General features: G+C 48.2%; 1 protein-coding gene across 34 annotated transcripts in view; it reads left to right on the forward strand.

Moving 5' to 3' along the window:
- Positions 1–2,103: 2,103 nt before the first annotated feature.
- Ppip5k1 (diphosphoinositol pentakisphosphate kinase 1) overlaps positions 2,104–24,767 on the forward strand; it is a 47,469-nt gene continuing 24,805 nt past the window's right edge. For 3 of the 34 annotated variants that reach the window (XR_015449737.1, XR_002388321.2, XM_021241706.2), the window contains exons 1-27: positions 2,624–6,036; positions 6,442–6,637; positions 7,074–7,164; positions 7,388–7,473; positions 7,804–7,958; positions 8,053–8,154; positions 8,674–8,835; positions 8,941–9,062; positions 10,114–10,215; positions 10,474–10,560; positions 10,657–10,732; positions 10,867–10,976; positions 11,064–11,146; positions 11,275–11,406; positions 11,553–11,674; positions 11,944–12,126; positions 14,218–14,359; positions 14,546–14,769; positions 15,084–15,211; positions 15,373–15,487; positions 15,637–15,744; positions 16,292–16,408; positions 16,522–16,686; positions 18,590–18,739; positions 19,460–19,550; positions 23,159–23,284; positions 23,961–24,023. Coding sequence is in view for 31 of the 34 variants with exons in the window: in XM_021241706.2 (XP_021097365.1) it covers positions 5,890–6,036; positions 6,442–6,637; positions 7,074–7,164; positions 7,388–7,473; positions 7,804–7,958; positions 8,053–8,154; positions 8,674–8,835; positions 8,941–9,062; positions 10,114–10,215; positions 10,474–10,560; positions 10,657–10,732; positions 10,867–10,976; positions 11,064–11,146; positions 11,275–11,406; positions 11,553–11,674; positions 11,944–12,126; positions 14,218–14,359; positions 14,546–14,769; positions 15,084–15,211; positions 15,373–15,487; positions 15,637–15,744; positions 16,292–16,408; positions 16,522–16,686; positions 18,590–18,739; positions 19,460–19,550; positions 23,159–23,284; positions 23,961–24,023 (3,385 nt within the window). In the remaining 3 variants the exon portion in view is untranslated. Of the gene's footprint in view, positions 2,242–2,380; positions 2,558–2,623; positions 6,037–6,441; positions 6,638–7,073; positions 7,165–7,387; positions 7,474–7,803; positions 7,959–8,052; positions 8,155–8,632; positions 8,836–8,940; positions 9,063–10,113; positions 10,216–10,473; positions 10,561–10,656; positions 10,733–10,866; positions 10,977–11,063; positions 11,147–11,274; positions 11,407–11,552; positions 11,675–11,943; positions 12,127–14,217; positions 14,360–14,545; positions 14,770–15,083; positions 15,212–15,372; positions 15,488–15,636; positions 15,745–16,291; positions 16,409–16,521; positions 16,687–18,589; positions 18,740–19,459; positions 19,551–23,158; positions 23,285–23,960; positions 24,024–24,767 lie in introns of those variants that run through there. The other 31 variants (XM_021241696.2, XM_087207341.1, XM_021241703.2 and 28 more) reach the window with 28 other exon arrangements.

Genomic DNA, 24,767 nt, shown 5'->3' on the forward strand with positions numbered 1-24,767 from the left:
TAACTCCTTCTCCTGGTAAAACAGCAAATATCAGGGAACAGGTTGAGCTCTGCAGTTGGAGTGTGATTACTCTGGGAGGGATAGAAAATATTACCTGTGCTGCAGGTGCTCATTACCTAGGTTAAGGAGTAGCTATGAGTAAGTAAATATAACTACCAGTCCTTGGAATTATGTATATTTACCCAGAAAAAAGGGGGAGGTCATCTTCCAGAGCAGCAGGGTTGTTATTTGACTGATAGGGTGACAAGAACATAGGGAGTGGGATGAGGGAATTAAGAAGAGAAAGAGAAAAAAGACATCTAGAAGATGTAGAAAATTACTCAAGTTTGGAGAGTAGCTGCCCAAATCGGCATAACAGCTCTGCTGAGAAGACACATATATTTGTATACCTTTTTTCTTCTTTTGGTGGTTCTGGAGATTGAACCCAGTGTAGAAAATAGTTTACTTAGCTTATGAGTGAGGCAGCTAATAGGGGAGGGGCTTAAGGTAGAGTTGGGTGGCCAGCCACATCGATAAGAATTTTTTTGTTTTGCTTTTTTTGAGACAGGGGCTCATTTTGTAATTCGGGCTGGCCTTGAACTCACTATGTAGCCAAAGCTGGCCTCAGACTCACAGTGATCCTCCTGCCTTAGCTTCCCAAGTGCTTCCCAAGTACAGGCATTCGCCACCATGCCCTACTACATTGATAAGAATTAAAAAAGAATAGATGGTAAACTAGGACTTTGGACCAAGGATGAGCTTCCTCAGACACATGAGATGCAGACCACATCCTTAGCTCCTGAACTCTGAGAAAATTAAAGTGCAAAATAAGCAGTTTTTTCCCTTTAAAATCCCAGATTCCAAACCAAGTGTGGTGCTGTACACCTGTAATCTCAGTACTTTGGAGGCTGAGGCAGGAGGATGACTGTGTGTTTGAGGCCAGCCTGGACCACATAGTGAGTTCAAGGCCAGCCTGAACTACATAGTGAGACCTTGTCTCAAAAAACAAACAAACCAGATTCCTTTTAACTCTGTATGTTGAAGAACTGAGTTAGAAGCCTGAGATCCAATGGGTCATTTTAAATCCACAGAGTCACCTGTGATAGGTCGCCACAAAACAACTGAGCAATTCCTGTGCTCTGTTCATCTATAATTAGCTCTGGAATGGAGGGGCCATGAACCACCCACCTGGGATTTTCCTGGAAATCCAGAGTTACTTTTCCTATTCCCAATAAAACTCCCCTAACCTTCTCTCCGGTTCCTGACTTCATTCCCTGATGCCTGGGAACCAGGAGATCAATACATGCAGTAATAGGTAAATACCTGGGAGAGGCTATAACAGTGTTTGAAGGACTTGAGAGGTGGAGGCAGTCTTTAGAATCATCTTTCTCTGATCAGGAGGCCTTGGGGGTCAGTACCAGAAGACACCTGGTTGAGAGAGTGCCAAGATTCCTAAGGCTGCAGAGAAGACCCCAGGAACTTGGCTGTCCTGACCCAGGAAACCCAGGGGAAGCTGCAAGTTTGACAATAGGAACAATGCAAACATCAACAGACGGCTTTCACATAATCAACTCTATACAAATAAGGGTTTAATCCCACTACCACCGATTAGAAAAAATGGAGGGTCCGGGAAGGTAAGTAACTAGCCCAAAGATGCACAGCTGTTAAAGATAAGGCTAGAATTCGAACCCAGCTCCGAAGTTCCAACGTGTCCAGTCTTCCATGGTCACCCATTTTCTTGGATGCTTCATAATTAAGTCTCTCTGTCTCTTCCTTTAATTTTCTCATCTGCTTCTCTCTCTCCCTCTCTTCTTTTTTTTATTGCCTGTCACTCCTCTTTACATCTTACATTTTCAGCCTATATTACTGGCTCTTTACCTATATGTACCACATTTTATCTTACAAAAGAGCCGGTTTTGCCCTCAAGGAAGTGCAAAGGCGCAAACTCTGCCTCTTCCCCCCGGATTTCGCTCCCAAGCCCGCGTCCCGGTCCCACAGAAGGTCTCCACCCGAGCCCAAGCGCCTGGACTGGGACTGTGGAGACGAACTCACAAACTCAAGGCCGAGGGGCATCAGCTGTACTCCCCGCCAGCGCCACTGGGGGCTACCCTCGTCCGCGCGAAGCGCCGGCCAACGCAACCTGACCCTGCCGCCGGTGCTCCCCCTTCGCTGATTGGTGACACTGCAAAGAAGTCGCGCTCCGATTGGGTCGCTGTCAGGCGTCCCTGCCGGCAGGTTCGGCTGCGCGGCGGAGGGAGGCGGGTGAGTGCGGGCCGGGGGCGCGGGGGAGTGGCTGGGCTGGGGGCGGTATCGGGGTGGGCTCGGCGCGGGCCGCGGGGCCGGGGCGGCGGGGAGGGGCGAGCTCAGGTGGCGGGATGGAGGGCTTCACCCGCGCACGAGTCGCGGGGCAGGCGGCGTGGTCCCGGGGGTCGGCGCGGGGCTGCAGCGCCCGCCAAGGGCCTCGGAGAGGGCCGCCCGCGCGCGCTCTGCGGGCCCGGGCTCGGCGGGAAGGTGTCACGGAGTGTGGGGCGCCCGCGCGCGCTGAAGGCCGCTTGAGTCCCGGGCGCCGCGGACAGAGGTCGGCTGGGTTAGCTGCTTGGCGGACCGGTCCCGGGGTGGGGGGTAGGGGGTGGCCGGGGTCGGGGAAGGGGCCTTGGAGCCCCTGGGGGAGAGAGGCGGAGCTGTTGAGCTGCGGCTGAAGAAGACGTGAGTGCGGAGGCTGAAAGTGCCCTTCAGGAAGACCTGGAGCCGCCGCTTGAAGGGAAGAGTGTCGGCAGCCTGAGGAGATTTTCTGTGTTGGAAGTACTCCTTCACCGGTGACGAACCTGCCATCGACCGCAAGGAGATTTAAGAAATTGTAGGACTACACAAACAGCCCTGAATTGCGGAGGACGAAGGAGTTGCGCGGCCCCTTTCCCTCGGCCCTTCTGGAGAGCCGGTCTGACGCGGGTGTTCTTGGGGAGATCGCCCACCTGCCTGTCTTTCCCTGCTCACTGTACAAGCTGCCCTGCAGCCCAGGGTAGAGGCTGAGGTTTGCTTTTGCAACTAGGGGAGGAGGAGGATGGGGAAAGAGCATAGGGAACAGACGTGGTTTCGGGAACGCCACGTTAAAATCTAGCTTCTCCCAGAGGTACATATAAATAAGTCTTGGCTTATTCATAGCTGTTTCTGTCAGACTTCTATTTTTGCTTTGTTAACTGTGGATTTGGCCTTTCATCTCTCTTTAGCCCGTATTTGTGAACAGACTCTTCTTCCCTATCCTATTATTTACCACTCCCCCCCCACCCCCATTACAGAGTTGCGGTAGAATTTCAATAGCATGACTACTTTCAGGAAGAAATAAAGGAATAAAGGGAAAACGGTTAGGAGTATTAGACATGAGAAAAAGCTCCTTTGTCAGAGTGCAACAAAATTGTGATTGCTGAAACTGTGCAGGAACCTTGGGAATGCCACAAGTCATGGAAATTGAGTCAAGTCACCCGAGAAGAAGTTCAAAGAAATAGCCTGTGTGAGACCACGGAGGACAACTGGCTGTGGTGGTTGAGCAACCGAGATAGGAGAGGCTGAAGAGTGGAAAAGAAGAGGCCTGTGTAAAGGTCACCTGTAACATTCTAACCAGAGCGGCAAACCCCAGTTGTAATGGGAGAGTTTAAAATGAAACTAGGGAAAGTGATTATTAGTTTATTTTAAAAGCCTAGAAGACTAAATTAATTTATTTACTTAAGGAGTTTGTGGCTTTTATTAGAGTCGTCCATCATTGTTTCCGAGAACTTTTGGAGAGGATGGGAAGTTGCTGATATATGGCTCAGTTTTATTTTTGGAAAATAGTAACGGGTGCTCATGTTCCTACACTTCACTATTAACATATGTTAGCCTTTTGTCTGTTTGCTTCAGTTCTATTTAAAAATCGAAATAAACACGATAGGTAAGGCTGTGAAGTACCACATGAATCTTTCTTCCATTCATCTTTTTTCCTCAAAGGTAGCCGCTATCATGTGTGTGTGTGTGTGTGTGTGTGTGTATTACTGGTAATTAAACCAGGGCCTTTGTACTGGGCTACATTCCCAACTCTTTATTTTGAGACAGGGTCTTGCTAACTTGCAAAATTTCATAGGCTTGGCTCAAACTTGCCATTCTCTTGCTCCAGCCTCCCAGAGTGCTGGGATTACAGGCATGTGCCACCAGGCCCAGTTTATATCATAAATTTGTTGCCTTTCTTCCCACTTTATGTTTTTATACTTCTAACTATATATGCAGTCATAAAATGTGTAATATTGTTTATACAAGTAGAGTTGTAGTCTGTGTGTATCTCTGGTTTGCATTTGGAAGCTGTCCATTACATGTAGCTCTGATTCATTTTTAAAGTTACTATTAGTCTGTTATTTCATATACTGCATTGTATTTATCCATTCTTCTGTTTATGGCATCTGAATTGTTTGCAGTTTTTCCATGAGCAGCCATGAGGTTAGGAAGGTGAAGAACTGCATTGCACATGTATTCTTACAGAGAAGCATTTCTCTACAGCAAGATGTCTCTACTTTGGCACTATTGACATTTTGGACATACTGACATCTTTGTCGTGGGAACATCATATACTTTCAGTAATGTTTAACAACTCCCTTGCCCTCCACTTATTAGATGCCTGTAGCAACATCCCAACTAAGACAAAAGTGTCTCTGTCAGATGTTTTCTGTACAGGAAAATCACAGCTGATTGAGAACTACATCTCTGGGTGTATGTATGCGCAAGTGAAACTGCTAGCTTGGTCTGACTTGTTATAGTTTTAGGATGGTCCTACTGATGTGGCTTTAGGCAGGATTTTTTTGTTTTCTCACTGTAGCTCCTGGTATGAAAGACTTTGCCCTAGGCCAACACTGGTTTTGTAGTATTGGGATGGTGGATAGAACACTGTGGTTTCTGTTTACACTGTTGTTTTTGTTTTTTGAGACAGGGTCTGTCCATGTAGTTCAGGGGGCCTTGAACTCACTATATAGCCCAGGCTGGCCTCAACTCACAGTGATCCTCCTGCTTTAGTCTCCCAAGAGCCAGGATTATAAGCGTGGGCCACCACACCTGGCTTGTGGGTTCAGCACCCCCCCATACTGGGAATCGAACTCAGGACCTTGCGCTTACCAGGCAGGTGCGGTGCTGCTGAGCTGCATCCCTGGCCCATGTGGTTTCAGTTTGAGAATCAACTAGAGTCAGCTGTGGAGATGCTTGCATCATCAGCAATCTGATTAGCACTAAGCTTCTTTCCCTGAGCTGGAAGCACAGAGGACTGTCATAGTCTGATGTAATGCTCAGGAAGGAGGGTTCCCTCAAGGAATGTTTTTTAACTAATCCTTGGTAGGAATGGAGATGGACTTTAAGGACCGAGGCAACTGAGTTGTCTCTCATCTGCTCTTGAGTTAAATCTTTAGTTCATCACTGCTGTGGGGAGGTGGAGAAGGGCTAAGAGCATTGCAAATGAACCCAGAATTTGAAGTGTCACTCTAATCTTCTCTTCTGGCAGGAGTCAACAGTAGTCTTCCTTGAAGAACTGCCTCTCCCATTGCTGCCTGGAGTTAACATTTCCTGCTGGCAGAATCAGGGACATGCCAGCACCGTAAGGCTTCCCATCCCAATCTTCTTACTGATGTCTGGGTTGGGGTGGAGTGAGTAGGAAAGAAAAAAAAGACCTTCCTTTCCTTTCATGGCTCTGACATCATTTCAAATCATAGTCCATGGCCTCCTTTCTTGTTGATCATCCTTCCTATAGCATTGTTTCTTGTTTCCCCTTGTACCCTTGTAGTTCCCTCTTTATTTTCTAGCTCTCCATATCCTATTCCCATCCACTGCCGAGGGGTTTGGACTCTGAGCTGATGGGGTGCCCACCTCTGCAGAGCGGGATGAGTGGGCGTTCCGGTGGGAATGTGGTCGTTGCCGGCCAGTGAGGACGAGAGCACCACGGCCCACTTCTTCCTTGGAGCTGGAGATGCGGGGCTGGGCACCCGCGGCACAGGCATGAGGACAGAAGAGCGTGACAGTGAGCTCCTTGAGGACGAGGAGGATGAAGTGGTGAGCGTGGGAAGATGGTGTGACTTGGTGTTGGGTCTCCTGCCATAGAGAGATGTGATTCTGCTGGACCAAGACGTCTCTTTAGATGCCCAGAGACCCTACCCTGACTAGGCCCTGTCCCAGACTGGGGGGGGGGCTTGGCTGCCTCTCCTCAGCGCTCATCCTTAGGCCTCCCCCTGTGGTCTCCTGGTCTCTGGCTCTCTGGCTGTCCTGCAGTGGGAAGGCTCTTATTCTGTAGGCAGTGATCCCCAGGTATGCCCTAGCCTGGACCAAAGGTCGGCACCTTTGACCTGCAGATTCACAGTCCTGACGGGAGACTGCCCTGGGGAGATGAGGCAGTGTTTCCTTCCCTTGGAGTGATCTAAGTGAGCAGTTCTGCACTCCTGATAGTGCTTTCTCCTACAGCCTCCTGAACCTCAAATCATTGTTGGCATCTGTGCCATGACTAAGAAATCCAAGTCTAAGCCAATGACCCAAATCCTAGAGCGACTCTGCAGATTTGACTACCTGACTGTGATCATCCTGGGAGAAGATGTGATCCTCAATGAACCTGTGGAGAACTGGCCGTCCTGCCACTGCCTCATCTCTTTCCACTCCAAAGGTTGGGGTCTGGAAAGGAGAAGTGGAAAGATGGTGGGGAAATGCTGAGCTGAGGATGAGCTTCTTACCGTCTTGTTAGTAAAGAGGCCATCAGCTCCTCCAGCACAATAGGGAACAATGCCAAGGGGTTTGCTTTCCCTATATCTTGGAGGAGTGGCTGGCTGGAGCTTAGACCCATGTTTTGTCTCCAGGGTAGCTCTAAGGCCCTTGGGCTTTCTAACAGCATTGGATCTCTGGAAGGACCCTAAATTTAAAAATGTTTTTCCTGCTAAATATCCTTAGACTTAGAAGCTGGGGAGAAGAAGTGATGTGGGTTGAATGGGTAGAGGAGCTCAGTGGCAGCTATTAGCTTTTAAATGTTTCCCTGTGTCTGCTCTCTTCTCACCCCATCTCTTTTGCTTTCTTTCTTTGCTTCCTATTTTCTTTCTCCATCCCAGGCTTTCCTCTGGACAAGGCTGTTGCTTACTCCAAGCTTCGAAACCCCTTTCTTATCAATGATCTGGCCATGCAGTATTACATCCAAGACAGGTATAGCTTTCTGTGAAGCCATGGGATGATGACCCTGAAATCATGCCCACTTAGGGAACACATGCTTGGAGAGGGTAGAGCCAAACACACCTCATTTTTGTTCCATTCCCTGTGGAGTTCTGTGCCTCAGTGTCTTCCAGTCCCTGTGCAAGTGAAACCCCTGGCCTCTCCCCTTAGTTACCCACCCCCTACCACTCCCAGCTAACTTATTTGGGGGTGACAGGAGGGAGGTGTACCGGATCCTGCAGGAGGAAGGTATTGATCTGCCTCGGTATGCCGTGCTCAACCGTGACCCTGCCCGGCCCGAGGGTGAGTATCTATTCCTGCCCATGGTTTTCCTGCCTTGCGCTTGATGACTTAGCTCACTTTCTGTCCCCTAGGCCTCGCTTGTATACCACCTATACTGTGGGGCTTGGGCATCGGGTTAGGGCAGAGTGTGAGTCCAGTCTTTCTGGACAGAGCCTGTTATGCAGGTATTATCATATCTGCCTACCATATATAGATGCTTCTGTGTCTGTTCCTAAGAGGCAGCCGTAGGGATTTGAGGGTTGTAGAGATTGACATTGCAGCAAAGAGGGAATCGGGGTGACTGCTCTGCAATCTTCGGCCCTGAGAGGGACCCCCGCACCCACTTTCCAGAGTGCAGCCTGATAGAAGGTGAAGACCAGGTCGAGGTCAACGGTGCCGTCTTCCCCAAGCCCTTCGTGGAGAAGCCAGTGAGCGCCGAGGACCACAACGTCTACATCTACTACCCCAGCTCGGCCGGAGGAGGGAGCCAGCGCCTCTTCCGGAAGGTGGGGAGCCGGCCGGCCGGCCGAGCGGAGCGCTGGGGACCGGGCGGGGCGCGGCGCTAGGCTGACGCCGCTGTTCTCCCTTCCCTTCCCGAAGATCGGCAGCCGAAGCAGCGTTTATTCTCCCGAGAGCAGCGTCCGGAAGACAGGGTCATACATCTATGAGGAGTTCATGCCAACAGACGGCACAGATGTCAAGGTTCTGTTGGGCACGGGGATTTTTTGGTTTTTTTGAGGGACAGGGTCTCCCTGTGTAGCCCAGGCTGGCCTCGAACGCCCGGCAATCCTCCTGTAGCTCAGTGGTGCCACACCGGCCTGGTCAGCTCAGGGTCCTGAGTTCAGTCCCCAGTACTAAACAGACAAACAAACAAAAAAGAAGAGACAGTGTGAGTCAGTTTGGTTCATGTTCAGCTGATGACAAGGATTGGGGAATAGAGAGGCTCATTTTCACTGTGAGAGCAATGGCAAGGGTGCTTGGGGATGGTGTGGTGTGGGTGAATCGTTTTATTAAGGGTCAGGTGGAGTGTCACAGTCCCGGGGGAAGCCTTCATGTTCCTACTGCCGTCGAGCTCAGTGATAAAATCAGTCTGCTTATTCTTGATGGTCACGGTTTCTTTGGTTTTTTACTCTGAAACTAGCCTGCAGACCTAGTCCTCATACTGTTTTCTCATACACAGGGTGAGCTCTGGGCATACTCAGTGATGCTATGTACCTGCAGGTGTACACAGTGGGGCCAGATTATGCCCATGCTGAAGCTAGGAAATCTCCAGCTTTGGATGGGAAGGTGGAACGAGACAGTGAGGGGAAAGAGGTTCGATACCCAGTCATGCTGACTGCCATGGAAAAGTTGGTGGCCAGGAAAGTCTGCGTAGCTTTCAAGGTAGTAGAGAGTGCATGGGATTGTGGAATGCGAGACAGAGATGGGAGCAGGGGTCTGCAAAGAAAGAGTGGTTCTCTTTTCTCATCTTGTCTATTTTGGCTCCAGCAAACAGTTTGTGGCTTTGACCTTCTTCGGGCCAATGGTCACTCCTTTGTGTGTGATGTCAATGGCTTCAGTTTTGTCAAGAATTCAATGAAATACTACGATGACTGTGCCAAGATTCTGGGGTAAGAGACATAATGATCTGGGGTGGTGAGAGTCCGCTTAGAGAGGGGAGTCAAAAGAGAATAGAGAAAAAAAAAAAGAATAGAAGGAAAAAAATGGAAACAAAGGAGTGGAAGAAGGATTGAAGGGAGGGGAGGGAAGAGCAATGAGAAAAAAAAGAATTAATCACCACCTGCCGCGCAAGTGCAAGGACCCGAGTTCAATCCCCAGTGCCAAAAAAAAAAAAGAATTAAGGTACATTGTGTACAGGTACAAGCTCTCTGTGATGAATGTGATCATTATATCTAAAATGTACCAATAAATGTTTTGCTTCAAAAAAACCCAATAAAAGTAATTAAAATTTTAAAAAGCTTTTGCTTTATCTTCAATATTATAAAAATAATTTAAAAGTAAAAGGGTTTCTCACCCCCTTTGTCTCTTCAACACTACACTCCTCAGATATGGTTACTAGTAACAGTTTTAATTTTTTTTTTTTTTTTTTTTTGGTACCGGGGATCGAACTTGGGTCCTTGCGCTTGCACAGCAGGCAGCGAAACCACTGAGCTAAATCCCCGGCCCTACTAGTAACAGTTTTAGATGTAACAGATTGTCTTTTCTGCCCTGGGTAAATAAACTTTCACTAAATGTGATGATACTGAGATACTGTTCTGCAACTTGACATTAAAAAAAAATCATGAAAAAAAACCCAAACCATCCATCATGTAATGTTTAAACCATTCAAAGGAATGATAGATATGGTGAGCATCTGTAAATATAACAGTGGCCAAGTCCTAGTTAGCTCAAGGAAGAAGTATGAATATAGTCAAAGCCCCTGTCTACTCCTCCCCGGTCACTTCTCTGTCACACCCAGAGGAAACCACAATCTTTAACTGGGCTTATCACTCCCAGGCATTTATCTGTTTTTCTACCACGTATATGATAGTATTTGTTTGCATAGTTCTAGACTTTGTTTGAGTCATTCTTCTGCAGCATGCTTGTCTTTGTGAGCTGTATTCATCTGTGTAGCTCTGGTTCACTCATCTTCACAGAACTTTCTCTTCCTTCTCCTTCTAGGAACACCATCATGCGAGAGCTTGCTCCCCAGTTCCAGATTCCATGGTCCATCCCCACAGAAGCAGAAGATATTCCCATTGTCCCTACCACATCTGGCACTATGTAAGCAAAAGTAAAAAATCTTGAGTAACCTATATGAGACACTTGAGATTACTTCATGCAGCCAATGGTTTCTTTGTAACCCTACGCAGAATGAACCAGTGGGGACTGGGCGTCTTTTAGGAAGTTCCCTGAACTCCACCTTTATCCCTAGTCTCGGGTCCCTGGTCCCATCTTCTGAGATATGTCCACTGGGGTATGAGGATGGATGGTGAGGTGAGATTGAGGTGAGAGAGACACTGAGAGCATTCCTGATCTTAGGATGGAACTGCGCTGTGTCATTGCAATTATCCGTCATGGGGATCGCACCCCCAAGCAGAAGATGAAGATGGAGGTGACACATCCCAGGTAGGAAGCATGTCCTTACTTGGTCTTCACGAGGGAGAGTGTGTGGGAAACAGCTCTGAGAAGCTATGGTAGTCTCGGTGCTTCTCCTGACTTCAGGTTTTTCACACTATTTGAAAAACACGGTGGATGCAAGACTGGGAAATTAAAACTCAAGCGACCTGAGCAGCTCCAGGTAAGGTGGGAGCTCTGAGCAGGGGGAGTACTGCTGTGGGGAAGGAAGAGGGCGTAGCCTTGGCTAGTGATGGAATGGAAGAGTAACTGGCCAGGACCTGGCCTCCTGTGTGAATACCCTGTTAACTCCTCCAGGAGGTACTGGACATTACACGGCTGTTGTTGGCTGAACTGGAGAAAGAGCCAAGTGGTGAGATCGAGGAGAAGACTGGGAAGCTAGAGCAGCTGAAATCTGTGTTGGAGATGTAAGAAAGGGGGTAGCAAAAGGGAGCCAATAACAGGGAGCGCTGGGGTCCTGGGGGCTAAAGAAGACTGTGGCTTTTATCCTGCAGGTACGGCCACTTCTCAGGTATCAACCGGAAGGTGCAGCTGACTTACTACCCTCATGGAGTGAAAGCTTCTAATGAGGGGCAAGGTAAAATGTCATTGCTTTCTCCATTACCCACTCAGATCTCTTACGATGGTCTCTGCCTGAAATTACTTTTATGGACATTCTGGCATTTTCCTTAGATGTGGGCCTAGTCACTCCCCATCTTCCCTCAGGTCTGCAGAGGGTGGCTCTCGCCCCGTCCCTGTTGCTGGTGCTGAAGTGGGGTGGAGAGCTGACTCCTGATGGCCGAGTGCAGGCTGAGGAGCTGGGCCGGGCCTTTCGCTGCATGTACCCTGGAGGGCAGGGTGAGTGTCTGGGGGAGGGGTGGAGAGCCTGCCAGGGCTGGGGTAAGATGAATATAGCACAAGCCAGGGGAAGTGGAGGGCAGAGGCAGTGAGGAAGGTAGAGGAAAGAACATAGCAGGCTCTTCTTGGGGCCCCCTTTGTCTCAGGCGACTATGCTGGCTTTCCTGGTTGTGGGCTGCTTCGCCTTCACAGCACTTTCCGCCATGACCTCAAGATCTACGCCTCTGATGAGGGCCGTGTCCAGATGACGGCTGCTGCCTTTGCCAAGGTACCGTACTGTAGTTCTTCCACAGTCCCAGCTTCTGTTTGGACGACTAGTTGGGAAATGTCAGGGTGTTTGTATGGCAACTCAGAGAAGTTTCTACTTGTGTCTGACCCTGTCCTCAGCTCTTAGTGAGGAGCTGAGAAGGGTTGGTGGGAATGGGCCCCTGACCCAAACCCCAGCTCTTCAAGCCAGCCCTCATGACTCTGGCACCAGCAAGGCCTAAAAAGACTGTCCTGGAGGAGAAACTAATCTGCCTTGGACTTCCCTTCCAGGGCCTGCTGGCTCTAGAAGGGGAGCTGACACCCATTTTGGTACAAATGGTGAAGAGTGCCAACATGAACGGGCTCCTGGACAGTGACGGGGAGTCCCTGAGCAGCTGCCAGCACCGGGTGAAGGCCAGGCTCCATCACATTCTACAGCAGGATGCACCCTTTGGCCCCGAGGACTACGACCAGGTCAGCTTCTCCCTATCTTTGCACCCCCTTCCTCTAAATAATTTACTGGCCACTGTTTTATTTTATTTTTATTTATTTAGTTTTCTGGTACCAGGGATTTGAACTTAGATCCTTGCGATTGAGGCAGGTGCAGCACCACTAAGCTAAATCTCTGGCAGAGGCACCGTTTCAGATGTCTCACACATGTTGTCTCATTTAATTCTCACAGCATCCCTTTGCGATAAGTACATGTCTACAATTTCAAAAATTAAAAAGACTATAGTTTTGGCATCAAGACTCATTTGGCAGTTGGACCTAACATGTGCCATCATAAGACTTTATGCCTTATTTTTCTCACTCACTGTAAATAGCCATACATTTTCCTGCCAAAGTATAAATGTTTGGCTATGCCCTAGGCCATACTGGAGGTATCATATGATGTATGGCTTGTGGACTGTTTTAACTTCATATGTCCAAAAAATTCTCAATTCCAAAACACAACTGATCCCAATGCAAATAGAAGAATGTTTCAGCAATTGATGTAAAAAATGATCCCCAAAATCAGTAACTAAAAATGACCATTTTATCCTCTCTTGCAGTTCTGGGCTCAACTAGTCTTGCTTGGGGTCTCTCTTGAGACCAGATGTGGACTGGCTGGAGCTATCTGGAGGCTGTGCTGGGGTTCTGGGACAGCCAGCTTGCTCCTCCTTTGTGCTCTGTGCCTGCTCAGGCCTGTCCTCTTCACATTTTCTTCATCTGATTCCTCATGGACTTTAATATGTGGTAGCTTAGGGCTTCCCAAAAGCAGGAGCTTTTGGCTTTCTTAAAGCATAGGCCCAGAATTAGCACAATATAAGTTCATTGTTTTTTATTGGTTAAGCAGTTATGGGGCCAGCCTAGATTCAAGGGAAGGGAGAAAACAAAGAATTAATGGCTATCTTTAATCCACCACAAGGGCTGTTAGAACTGTACTACCTTTCTCCTGTTCTTCAAAGGAGGAAACCTAGACTATAAAAAATTTAAGCAACTTTTCTAAGATAAATAGCTAGTGTGAGCCCTACCTTCTAACTCCAAACAGAGCCCAGGCTGGTAACCGCCACAGAACCCAGAGTCTCAGCATTAGTCCTCATGGGTGCTGCTGTGCAGAGGGCTCGTCCTGTGTTCTGGGAACCCGGGCTACCCCCAACCAGGCAGTGGTTTTCTCCAGCCCCACTCCTCCTTTCTAATAGGTTGTTTTAAAAAAAAATATTATTTTGAGATTGGGTCTCACTATATGGTCCTGGTTGACCTCTAACTCCTGGGTTCAGGTGGCCACGTAGCTGGGACTACCATCATGAATCACCATAGCTGGCTATTATCTTTTCAAATTGGACTACAACTTAGACTGTTTTTAGGTGTACAGTTCACTGGCATTAAGTACATTTACGTTGTTGTGTAATTATTTCTAACAGGTCCTTAAATGAGCCCAGCAGCTGAGCATGTTGCCTGCATTTGCTGTGTTCCCCTCTGAGCAGGACCTGATGAGGAGCAGAATCTTGCTGTCCTGTTTTCTAGTCCATTGTTCAGTGTTAAATCAAAAAATCTAGAGTAACTTTTCCTTTCTACTTTGTTCCCTTTTGCTAACAAGAATGAAATGTGTGAGGCTTTGAGTAGCATTATACATTTTACCTACAGTCTTCTTTCTCCTTCCCCATTCCTTATGTGACTGTCCTCAAAGCATGAGTTGGAACCCAGGACCGAGGTGATACTTTACTCTCGGTCCATGAAAGATGTCTCTAGTATCTAGTCATGAAAATGTCCTGCAGAGATTTTGAAGGATTTGAGGTTTAATCTTTGCTCCCCAGCATTTTCCATGTGTATTTTAGAGTCTCCAAGAAAAGAACTTAGGTATATTTTATTTTCTTTGAACTCCAAGAAGTTTAAAATTGGCTCCTTTTGTTGACTCTGCTAGAACGGTCATCTGAAGGCCCTAAAAGTACTTCTATGTCCAGTAACCTAAGAGTACTCCTTGAAGTTAGCCTGAAGTACAGCCAGTCTCTTTTTAATAAACTCACAGGAATCTGGCAACTGGCACCAACCCTATCTTGCTTTTCTTCTCTCTGTTCCCCACAGTTGGCTCCCACAGGAAGCACTTCCCTGCTTAACTCCATGAGTATCATTCAGAACCCTGTGAAAGTCTGTGATCAGGTATTTGCCCTGATTGAAAACCTCACTCACCAGATCCGGGAGCGGATGCAGGATCCCAAGTCTGTAGGTGAGAGTAAATGCTAGTGTTTTCCTTTTAAGGTCTCAGGTTGGATGCATTTCTCAGGTACTCCTGTGTCTTTTCCTAACTGTCTGAGACAAAGCATATTACCCTTGTGGTTGTGCTCGAGTTGTCAGCATCTTCTTTTGTTGGAGGTCAGTTTTGGCTCTATTTGACTTCCTGCCTTCCTCCAAGACCTGCAGCTCTACCACAGTGAGACCCTAGAGCTCATGCTGCAGCGCTGGAGCAAGCTAGAGCGTGACTTTCGGCAGAAGAGTGGGCGCTATGATATCAGTAAGATCCCTGACATCTACGACTGTGTCAAGTATGATGTGCAGCACAATGGGAGACTGGGCCTCCAGGGCACAGCGGAGCTGCTTCGTCTCTCAAAGGCACTGGCGGATGTGGTCATTCCCCAGGTGTGTGTCACATGGGCATCTGGCCTGCAGATGAGGGTGTGGGGAAGGAAGGAGAGAAGGTGGAAGGAGATGATGTGGGAAGCAGGGGAAGAAGACTTAGAGAAGGAATTAGTTGAGTTGCTGCAATTCCCAGAGTCCACTATGGCTGTGGGTGAGAACAGGAGGCTAAATGAGGAGACCCCTGGAAGGGGGAGGACGTGCACAGGAAAGAAGCCCCAGAGCCGAGGTGAACAGGCATGGTCTTGGCTGGGAGTGTGAGGCCAGAGGAAAGCAAGACTCACTGAGGAGCTTATCTCTGACCCATGACCTCTCAGGAATACGGGATTAGTCGGGAGGAGAAGCTGGAAATCGCCATCGGCTTCTGTCTTCCACTGTTGCGGAAGATACTGCTTGACCTGCAGAGAACCCACGAGGATGAGTCTGTCAACAAGCTGCACCCCCTGTGAGGGAGGCCGGGAGGGGCGCTGGCTGGAGGGAGGGCCGTGTCGGGAGCCCTGGGGCCTCACGGCCAGGATGGCTTGGGAACCCAGGAGGAGGGCTCCTGGGAGGGAGAGGATGGGAGTCCGCAGGGCGCCGGTGTGTGTGACAGAGCTGTCCCCTCAGGTACTCTCGAGGGGTGCTCTCCCCAGGCCGCCACGTTCGAACACGGCTCTATTTTACCAGCGAAAGCCACGTCCACTCCCTACTCAGCGTCTTCCGTTATGGGGGGCTCCTCAATGTAAGGACCCTCCTTCCTCTTTCAGCTAGTGACATCCTTCCCCAGCATTCTTCTCTCACTCTCCCTTCTTTTTCTGTTGTTCTTGGTTCCCCGCTCGTTCCCTCACTTCCTGTCCTAAGCGCGGGCTTGGCTCTTTCTGTGTTTGGTAGGAGACCCAGGACACACAGTGGCAGCGAGCTTTGGCTTACCTGAGCGCCATCTCAGAGCTCAACTACATGACCCAGATTGTCATCATGCTTTATGAGGACAACACACAGGTGAGGAGCAAACAGCTGGGCTGAGGAGAAGGCCCCTCTTGCTATTTTCCTTAAAAAAGAAAGCTTTCTTATCCTTAGAATCTGTGCAGTTCAGCTACGTGTGCACCCATGCACAGAATGACACAGAGCATCCAGGAGGTTGCTGCTGGGACAGGAAGTATGTCGAGCCCAGAGCTAATCCCAGGGCATAGTTCTGGCATTAGGGAGGAGGTGTGGGACACTGATATGGTTCTTTCCCCTCAGACATGGTTGTACATACATCTTCTGCCTCTGATGCCACAAAGATACCTTTAATGTGCTGTATTCACTGCTCCAAAATGAGTTACGAGAGATGGATGAGAAAAGTTGTAGTCATGTGGAGAGGTGAATCACAGATGGTGGGACATGAAGGAGTGAGGCTCTCTAGCAGACAGCAGTCAAAGGGTAGGGAAGGACCTGAACCTCAGCCCTGGGAAGATGCATCTTCTTGAGTTCCTTGCCCCTGCCTGAAAGATGGTTCCCATACTGGGATTCTCTCAACTGCCCCTTCCTTGGCGGCATCCTCTAGGACCCCTTGTCAGAGGAGCGGTTCCACGTGGAGCTGCACTTCAGCCCTGGCGTGAAAGGTGTTGAGGAAGAAGGCAGCGTCCCCACTGGCTGTGGGTTCCGTCCAGCCTCTTCTGAGGTGGGTCAGGTGGGGCCTGAGACTGGAGGGCTTAGCACCCAAGTACAGGGTGGTTGGAGGCCTGGGAAGTTGGGACTGAGAGGCGGAAGCCATTCATGCCTATCACTGAGCAGAATGAAGAGAGGAAAACAGATCAAGGCAGCATGGAGAACCTATGCCCGGGGAAGGGCTCAGATGAACCGGACCGGGCACTGCAGACTTCACCTCAGCCGCCTGAGGGCCCTGGGCTCCCTAGGAGATCACCTCTCATTCGTAACCGGAAAGCTGGCTCTATGGAGGTAATGAGAGGGCCTTGGGAAGAAAACAAAGAGGTGGAGACGCAGTACCCCTGTATCCTCAGAAGCTCCTCAGGAGACTCTTGGATCTCAAACAGAGTCCTCTCAGCCCTTCCTGATGTGTTTGGCTCAATCTCTCTCGCACAGCTAGTCCCCAGGAGAACTGTCTTTAAGCTGATTGCTACTTCTTATATTAAAGAGTTGCCAGTGAGAGGTTCCCTAGAGATAAGGGTTTTAAGAAATGAAATTGAGAGGGACTTTGGGTGAATTTGAAAAGGCAGTTATTTAAAAGGAAATAGAAGCCAGACGTGGTGGCGCATGCTTGTAACCGTAGCACTCTGGAGGCTGAGGCAGTCACCATGAGTCCTAAGTCAGCCTGGGCTACATCATGAGTTCAGTGCCAGCCTGAACTACATAGCAGGACCCTGTCTCAAGCCCCCTCCCAAATAGTAATAGTAATGAAATAAAAGGAAATATAGTGGAAACAGCCTGAATTCTGGGCTGACATCCCAGTCACAACTTAGAAGTTATGTGAACTTACATAGAGATTTTAACTTCTCTAACCCTCACCACCTCTATACCTTCGTGTATAAAATGTGGGTCATGTCTACCTTATAACATTCATTAAACAGTAACTATAGTAAGAGCACAAGTAATATTAAAGGCTGCTCCATCTCTTTGTTGCTTTGGGTAAAAAATTACAATAGAAATGAGCAAATGCCTGACGCTTTACTCTCATTAGATCATCTATACTGTTTCAGAAACAGGATCAGTGTGGAGAGCTATCTGTCTTTCTCTCCTGATGAGGTTTGTCTAGAAGGAGGAACTGTTACTAATCTCATACCCTGTCCAGCTAACTATCTTGGGGTTTTGTTCTGGTATTGTTCCTGGAGACACTGTTTCTCTCTTTGGCCCAGTGACACTTTTCTGATGCCATGACTTACCCCTATCTAGGGAACGCTCTCTGACTTGGATACTGCTCTTACCCAAGAATCTGCTCAGCTCACTCTGTGCCATGTCCCTGTCTTAGAAGAACTGGTTTTTCCATTTTATGGATATCTGAAAAGAATCTGTAACTAACTTTAACAGGTTCAGCCAGAGTTTTACAGTTCAGATTTTAGAGAAAGCTGAGAAGACAAACTACAGTCTCATTTCTGGACTCATCCTTGACTTCCTGATTATTTGAAGGTGGAACTGACATTGTGAATGGTTAGTTTCTTTAGGTGGGATAGGCATTGTTTTCTCTCTTCGGTGTAGGTATAACTCGGTATCCATCATCCTCTGAGTGCCCTACATGCCCCTGTGAACTTAATCAAATGGACAGAATGACACCTCATCTTTCATCAGTGAGCTGCATCTTCACATCTAAATGTCTTCCCTGTGTTTGTGATCTACTGGTCTCCCTGGAGCTCTTATGCTTGGACCTCATTTTCTTCTGGTTTAAGTACAAGACCCATAGGCAAAGGAGAGCTCTGTAGGACTTGATGAGATCAGCTTCTTTCAGGAGGCTTCCTTTTGTAATCACATTCCTTCCTTTCAGTTGCTAGTGTTGCTTACACCCTGCCTCATCCAGGATGGTCGCTGCCCAGGATTTGCTCCTCAGCCTTGCATGCAAATCTTCTCTCTCTGCCCCTTGGTCACACAGCCTTATAACAATATTTCCTCTCCTTGCTCTATGGGCATCAGCCTCTCTTATCTTTGTCACTGCCATTCTTCCCTTCATTGTTTCTTGTTCTCTTGTCATCTTAGTTTTGAACTGTTTTTGATTGCAAAAACCTTCATAGCAGCTGTGACCTAGCTGGTATCCTCTCCAGCCTTGTATCTAGCTCTGCCCTTGGGCACGGAGGCTTTGAGAACCTGAGAGTTAAAGGAGCTGTGACCGGCTTCCTACCCGGTCTGATTGCAGGTCATGAACATGCAGTGCACAGGGAGCCTGGACCTGATCCCCTTGAGGGGGCGGCACCGCAGGAGGTCCGGAGACCTCCCCCGGCCTTCCCCAGCCATCGGCCTGCAGCCCCAGGCTCTGTCCACCACTCCCCTGGCATCCTGCACACAGGTGTCCCTCCCTGCCTCACCTCCCTGTCCTGCCTGCCATCTTTGCTTTTTAGGGTGCAGAACACTAAGTGGGATGTGTGTATTTGAGGATTATGCAATTAACCCTTGTGGATATCTAAAGAAAGCTGGCTCATGTGTCCAGGAGTGAAACTATCAGAGGGCGGGCTTCTCGGTTTAGATAGGGAGCCTCGTATGACTGCAGTAACCACCACTATCACACGGAGAGAAGAGGGGTGACCGCACTCTTGTGGCCGAGCCATTGTGATTGGCTTACTGAGTCCAAGGGAGGGACAGATAAGGTTGGGGGACCCCATTATACTGAGAGCTAGGAATAGCTGAATAATGGCTTCTCAGATGTGGGGTGGGAAGCCTTCGAGCATAGGCCCCTTGGCACCAGAAGTTCCTTCTAGTAGAGTCCTATAGAAGGTGGGGCCGGGGATGTAGCTCAGTGGTTCCGCTGAGGGCCTCAAAACCACAAGGTCCCAAGTTTGATCTCCGGTACCAAAAAAAAAACCCCTATAGAAGGGTACCCTGGACAGTCCCTCCGTGAACTATACTGTTGGCTCCCTTTCCATTTCTCTTCCCCCATAAAAATCCTTTGATTCTTCCAAACTTTTTGACACTGCTTGGTTCTGTAGGGGCAAGAATTCAGTACTTGGGTTTAACACTTCTGGGTTGAGTGGCAAAATGGTAACAGAGTTCTGGGTTTTTTTGTGTGCAGGTGCTTTCTGAAACTTCCTCCTCAAGGCCTGGTGGTTATCGGCTCTTTTCATCTTCTCGCCCACCAACAGAGATGAAGCAGAGTGGCCTAGGTACGACTTTGTAGGGTCTCTCACCTGTTGTTGGAAAGGGTTGTCTGTCTGTTCTTTGAGTTTTATTGAGGGAAATCTTCGTCATGGGAGTTGGGACCATCCAGTCTGTAGAACTGTCAGGCAGGGTGAGGGAGGAGAAAAGGGAAGAGCTATAGTTGTGTGTGAACCTGGATTGCAGATGTTTGTTTCATCCCTGGAAGGTCCCCTATTTCCCTGCTTGAAAGACGTTTTTCTAGCTTTCCTTCTCATTCTTTATCTGTCCATCCCATCCAGCCCAAACCATAAGGGGCCACGGAGACTCTGAACCTTCAGAGTTATCAGTGACAGAGCTATAAATAGAGGTACTTGTGAACCCATAACTGTCATATTTCTCATATGGAGAACTTGTGCCATGTCTTCCTCTGAAGCAGCCCATGTTTTTCACTACCCTGCTCTGGCCCTTCTACCTCCATGCCCTCTCCTCCATCCTATCCTAATCCTGTAACTTTTTTCCTTTCCTTCCGGAAGATTGAGGGACAAATCTGAGACTGGTGTAGTGGCAGAGACTTTTCTCATGACTTTGAGAGAATGTCTCTTGATTTTTTGATCCCTGGAGAGGGATGGAGAACATCATTCAACCTTTTCTAAGAACACAGACTACAGGAAGGACCGAGCTTCAGAGGGTATTGTATTCTTTGGGAAGGGAGGAGGTCCCTGGGAGGGGCTGTCTCTGAACACAGTGCCCTGTGTTGTGGAACTGGAGGTCAGACACGACTGTGTAGGGTCTGAACTTGTTCCCTGGGCTCTTTTTTTATTTTGTCCTATTGTTCTCTATATTTAGGTCCTTGTGTTTTTCTATTACCTTTTCCTGGGCACCTAATTTCTTGACCCAAAAGTGGTCAGCATTTGGACTTGCAAGGGGGAGAAGGGCTTTGGTAATATTCTAGACTAATTTGATGAGAGTAGGTTGCCTTTTAGATCCCTGAAATAAGGAGGATGGTTTGAGACTAAGAAATAAATAATAAATCTGTAAATCTGTGACATACACTTCTCTTTCCAAAAATCCCAGTAAAGAATAGGTTTCAGATAGACTGAGAAAGTGGATAGGTAGGTTTGGCCTAGTTAAGGGAAAGTGTAACATCAAGAATAAAGCAAAAGGGCCGGGGATTTAGCTCAGTGGTTTCGCCCGCCTGCTGCGCAAGCGCAAGGACCCAAGTTCGATCCCCAGTACCAAAAAAAAAAAAAAAAAAGAATAAAGCAGAGGCTGGGTGTGGCACTGCACACCTGTGGTCCCAGCACTCAGGAGGCTGAGGCAGGAAGCTTGCCACGAGTTAGAGGCCAGCCTGGGCTACATAGTGAGTTTAAGGCCAGCCTGAAGTATATAGCAAGCTCCTGTCTCAAAAAAACAAAAACAAAAAACAACAAAACAAAAGGAATAAAACATAAAAAGCAAGACAATGCTGTGTACCTGTAGTCTCAGCTACTTGGGAGTCTGAGACAGGAGGATGCTTGAGCCCAACAATTTGAGGACAGCCTGGGCAGTGTAGTGAGATCTTGTGTTAATATTCAGGTTTTGGGGGGTTTTTTGGTACCGGGGATTGAACTTGGGACCTTAGGCAGGCACTGGAACCACTGAGCTACATCCCTAGCCCATGAAAAGAAAAGAAAAAGAAAGAGAAAGAGAAAGAAGAAAAAGAGAGAAAGAAGGAAGGAAAGAAAGACAGATGAAGGGGAAGAGGAAGAGGGAAGGGAAGGGAAGGGGAAGGGGAAGGGAGCAGAATGATACGGACACACACCTGGCTGACAGATGGTAGTGGTAAGGTAGAGATCGCCCTCTGAGATGGTCTGAGGACCGGGCAGAGCTGGGCTGGCATGACCACACTAGAAAGTGACTCAGCACAGGAAGTAGATGTAGGACAAAGCCTGGGGTGGTCTGGGATACAGCCAGCTAGTTTTAGCTTCTCTGAAGAAAAGCAGATATATTTAGCAACCATATTACTCTCTGCAGCCCATTTCCAGAGCCTGTGTAAGCATGAAAGGTAGGGGAAGTTGTTGAATAGAGAAGTCCTGAATCTCAAGGTAGAAACCATTGACCATCTGAGGTTTCTGTTTTCTCTGGGACCCTTGGAAACATGGTCTTTGCTTTGTGGGATCAAGGGGAACTGGCATCCTCTCTGTCCATCTCCCCATGAGTGTTAAGACCCCAGCCAAACCTAGAGTCTTGGCTGAGATGGATTTGGAAGTAGAGAGGCAAATCCCCAGAACTTGGGTGTCGATCTTGTCCCTTCCTGACCACAGTGCCCTCAAGTAGAAGGGACCATGGAATTCCAGCCCTGCCCTAGATCACACACACCCTGGGGACAGTGACTGACCTGACTTATTTTCTTCAGAGATTCTTCAAGTTTCATTTACTCCTGATTGGCAATAGAATTCTCTTTGCTTTCTTTGAACTTGTGTATGTGAGCCTCTGGTTTTGTTTTGTTTTGTTTTGTTTTTTGTTTTTTGGTACCCGGGATCGAGCTCAGGTCATGTGCTTGCACAGCAGGCGGCAAAACCACTGAGCTAAATCCCCGGCCTGGTTTTGTTAATAGAGCTTATAAGACAGTAAACTTAAGAGTAGAAGAACATGCTTTTTTGTTGTTTCCTGCTTTCCTTCTTAGTAGGGTGTCAGCACATGACAGGCATGCTCCACATTTAGTCAGCTTCCTTTCACAAGCCTTCTAGTTTGTGTCCATCTTTACTTCAGAAATTATGCTGTTTCCTCCAGGAGAAAAAAAAGTATTTCTTCTTCAACTGAAGACAGTTGGTCCCCAGAGTATAGAGACCTGGATTCTAGTTCACCTTAGCTCCTAAATACTCTGTGACTTTTGTATCTCCATTTCTTCATCTCTAATATGAGAAAGTTGAACTGGATGGTCTCTGAGTCCCTCCCAGCTTTAGAAATTCAACATGTCTCATACTTTCATTCTTGGGAAAGGTAAAAAGGCCTCAAGGGAAGGGATATTGAATGATGAACGTAGAACTGGAATGGTGGCAGCTGAGTGCTCAAAACTCAGTCTCTAGCTTCAATCAAAGCTTTTTCCTAGGCCAGGCAGAGTGGTACACACCTGTAATCTCAGCACTGGGGAAGCTGAGGTAGGAGGATTTGCAAGTTCAGGCCAGTCTGGACTACAAAGCTAGACCCTGTCAACAAACAAATGAGCAGAAAATAAGCTTTTCCTTTTTAAGCCTACAATGGACTAGATTTCTGGGTTTCTCAAATCCCCTATCCAGTGTAAAAGGCACTGAATTAAATCTAGGGAGATCTAGAGGGATCTAGCTATTCTTTTAGCATTTCTGGGAGCCCCCGGGGGAGCACAGTCTATCTCTTTCAGTAAGTTTGAATCCCTTAATATGACTAACCCTGTATTTGCAGTGGCCTCTTGTCTCTGCCATGCAGATCTTGAGGAGAATTCCCACCTTGCTTGCCCAGTGTGGCTATGGACAGCAGTGAACATTTTGTGGTTACACGGACTGGCCGTGTGGCAGTGGCTCTGAATGGCTGTGTGTATCTCAGTGTTGTCCTGTGGAATTGTGTGGTCTTCTGTGTGCAGCTTTGCGTGGCTACTAATGCACTCCTGGCTTTGCAGGCTCGCAGTGCACAGGGCTGTTCAGCACCACAGTGCTGGGTGGCTCCTCCAGCGCCCCGAATCTTCAGGACTACGCCCGCAGCCATGGCAAAAAGCTGCCACCTGCCAGTCTGAAGCACCGAGATGGTATGTGGGTGGGTTTTGGGGGGCAGCTCTTTTCTTCACTTGTCTCCTACCAGGGACATAGTTCGAGTCATTCATGCCTAAGATGGTACCGACAATGGCCTCACGATGAGTTTTCTTCATCAACAGTAGATGGGAGAACCAGGACCCCTTGCACCCTTCCATTTGCATCCCTCTCGCCATAAAAATATGACTTATTTATGCTTCTCCCTTCATAATCTCCCACATACAGCCTTGCTGCCTCAGTTTGTATGCTTTCCTGGATTCTGGCCTGTAGGGGTGGGGACCAAGAGGATGATTCGTGGTCATCAAAATGATTTGGAGCCTGGATTGAAGTCTGGGAAATCAAGTTTAGGAATGGGGAAGTTGCTCAGCTAAGGTAGAAAAAATGGTATGGCAAGAGCCTGAGAGAAGGGAAGAAAGTTTTCACACAGATTTTATTTACAAATGACCGGCAGGAGGATGTAGTGGTGGAATGAGTGTGGGCCTTACTACAGTGGAGATGACACAGACTACTGAGAGACTGCACCAAGGGAAAAGACTGGCAGTCAGAAGTTTGAGGGGTGGGAAGGGATCAGGCCATGCAACTAACTAAAGAACAGTGTACGCTGCAGGCAAATTCCAAAGCAGAGGGTGGGGACAGGGTGGGTATAATCCCCATGATGTCTTTTCTCCCCAGAGCTCTTGTTTGTCCCGGCCGTAAAACGATTTTCTGTGTCGTTTGCAAAGCATCCGACTAACGGTACGTTTGCTTTTGACTCAACATCATTCCTTCTCACCATTGTCACTTCCAGACACTTAACTGCTGAGTTTTGACACTGACTTTGCCACTCCTCCCACTGTGCTGACACCCTGCTCTCTAAAGGAGCCCCTCACCAAGTGTCCTTGCTGGGACCTTTCCCTTAGGACAGTCTGAGCTCTGGCTGCAGCCTGGCTCACCTCTCCCTGTGCAGCCCAGGGTCTAACTTCCCTAATCACTGTCATGGCCATCGTGTCTTTTGTATCAGCTTACCACCCCAAAATTGATTAAATCTGCCCCTTTCCTACCATTTGACTGCCAGGCTGTGCACAGGCGTGATAGCGGCTCCTCTTCTTAGAGAATAGTATTACCTAGATTGGGCCCATGGCTTCTCTTTTTTTCCCCCCTACTCCTGGCTTATATAATTTTCATCTTCCTATTTTTTTTCTCCAATTCATTTGATGGGGCAGATAACCAGTTTGTTCCTCTTTTGGAGCAATGCTGCAATCCCCATTCATTCCCCTACTTATAGGGAATGCAGTGGATAATCCCCATCTCCATACACCTGTCTCTGCCATTGTGTGTGGTTTGTGTGGCTCCCATGCTCCTGACATCTGCTTTATGTTACTACTAGCCTAGTGCCTGGGCTTAGGAAACAGCCCACATTGCTGTGGGATAAAAGAGAAAGAAAGGAGGAGGAAGTAGTAGGTAAAGGAGAAAAGATTAAACTTTCAGATTTTTTTCTTC

The sequence above is a fragment of the Heterocephalus glaber genome, unplaced genomic scaffold (assembly GCF_053883595.1).
Source record: "Heterocephalus glaber isolate CG9 unplaced genomic scaffold, H.glaber_assembly_v1.0 deba00000809, whole genome shotgun sequence".
In the NCBI taxonomy this organism is placed as follows: domain Eukaryota; kingdom Metazoa; phylum Chordata; class Mammalia; order Rodentia; family Bathyergidae; genus Heterocephalus; species Heterocephalus glaber.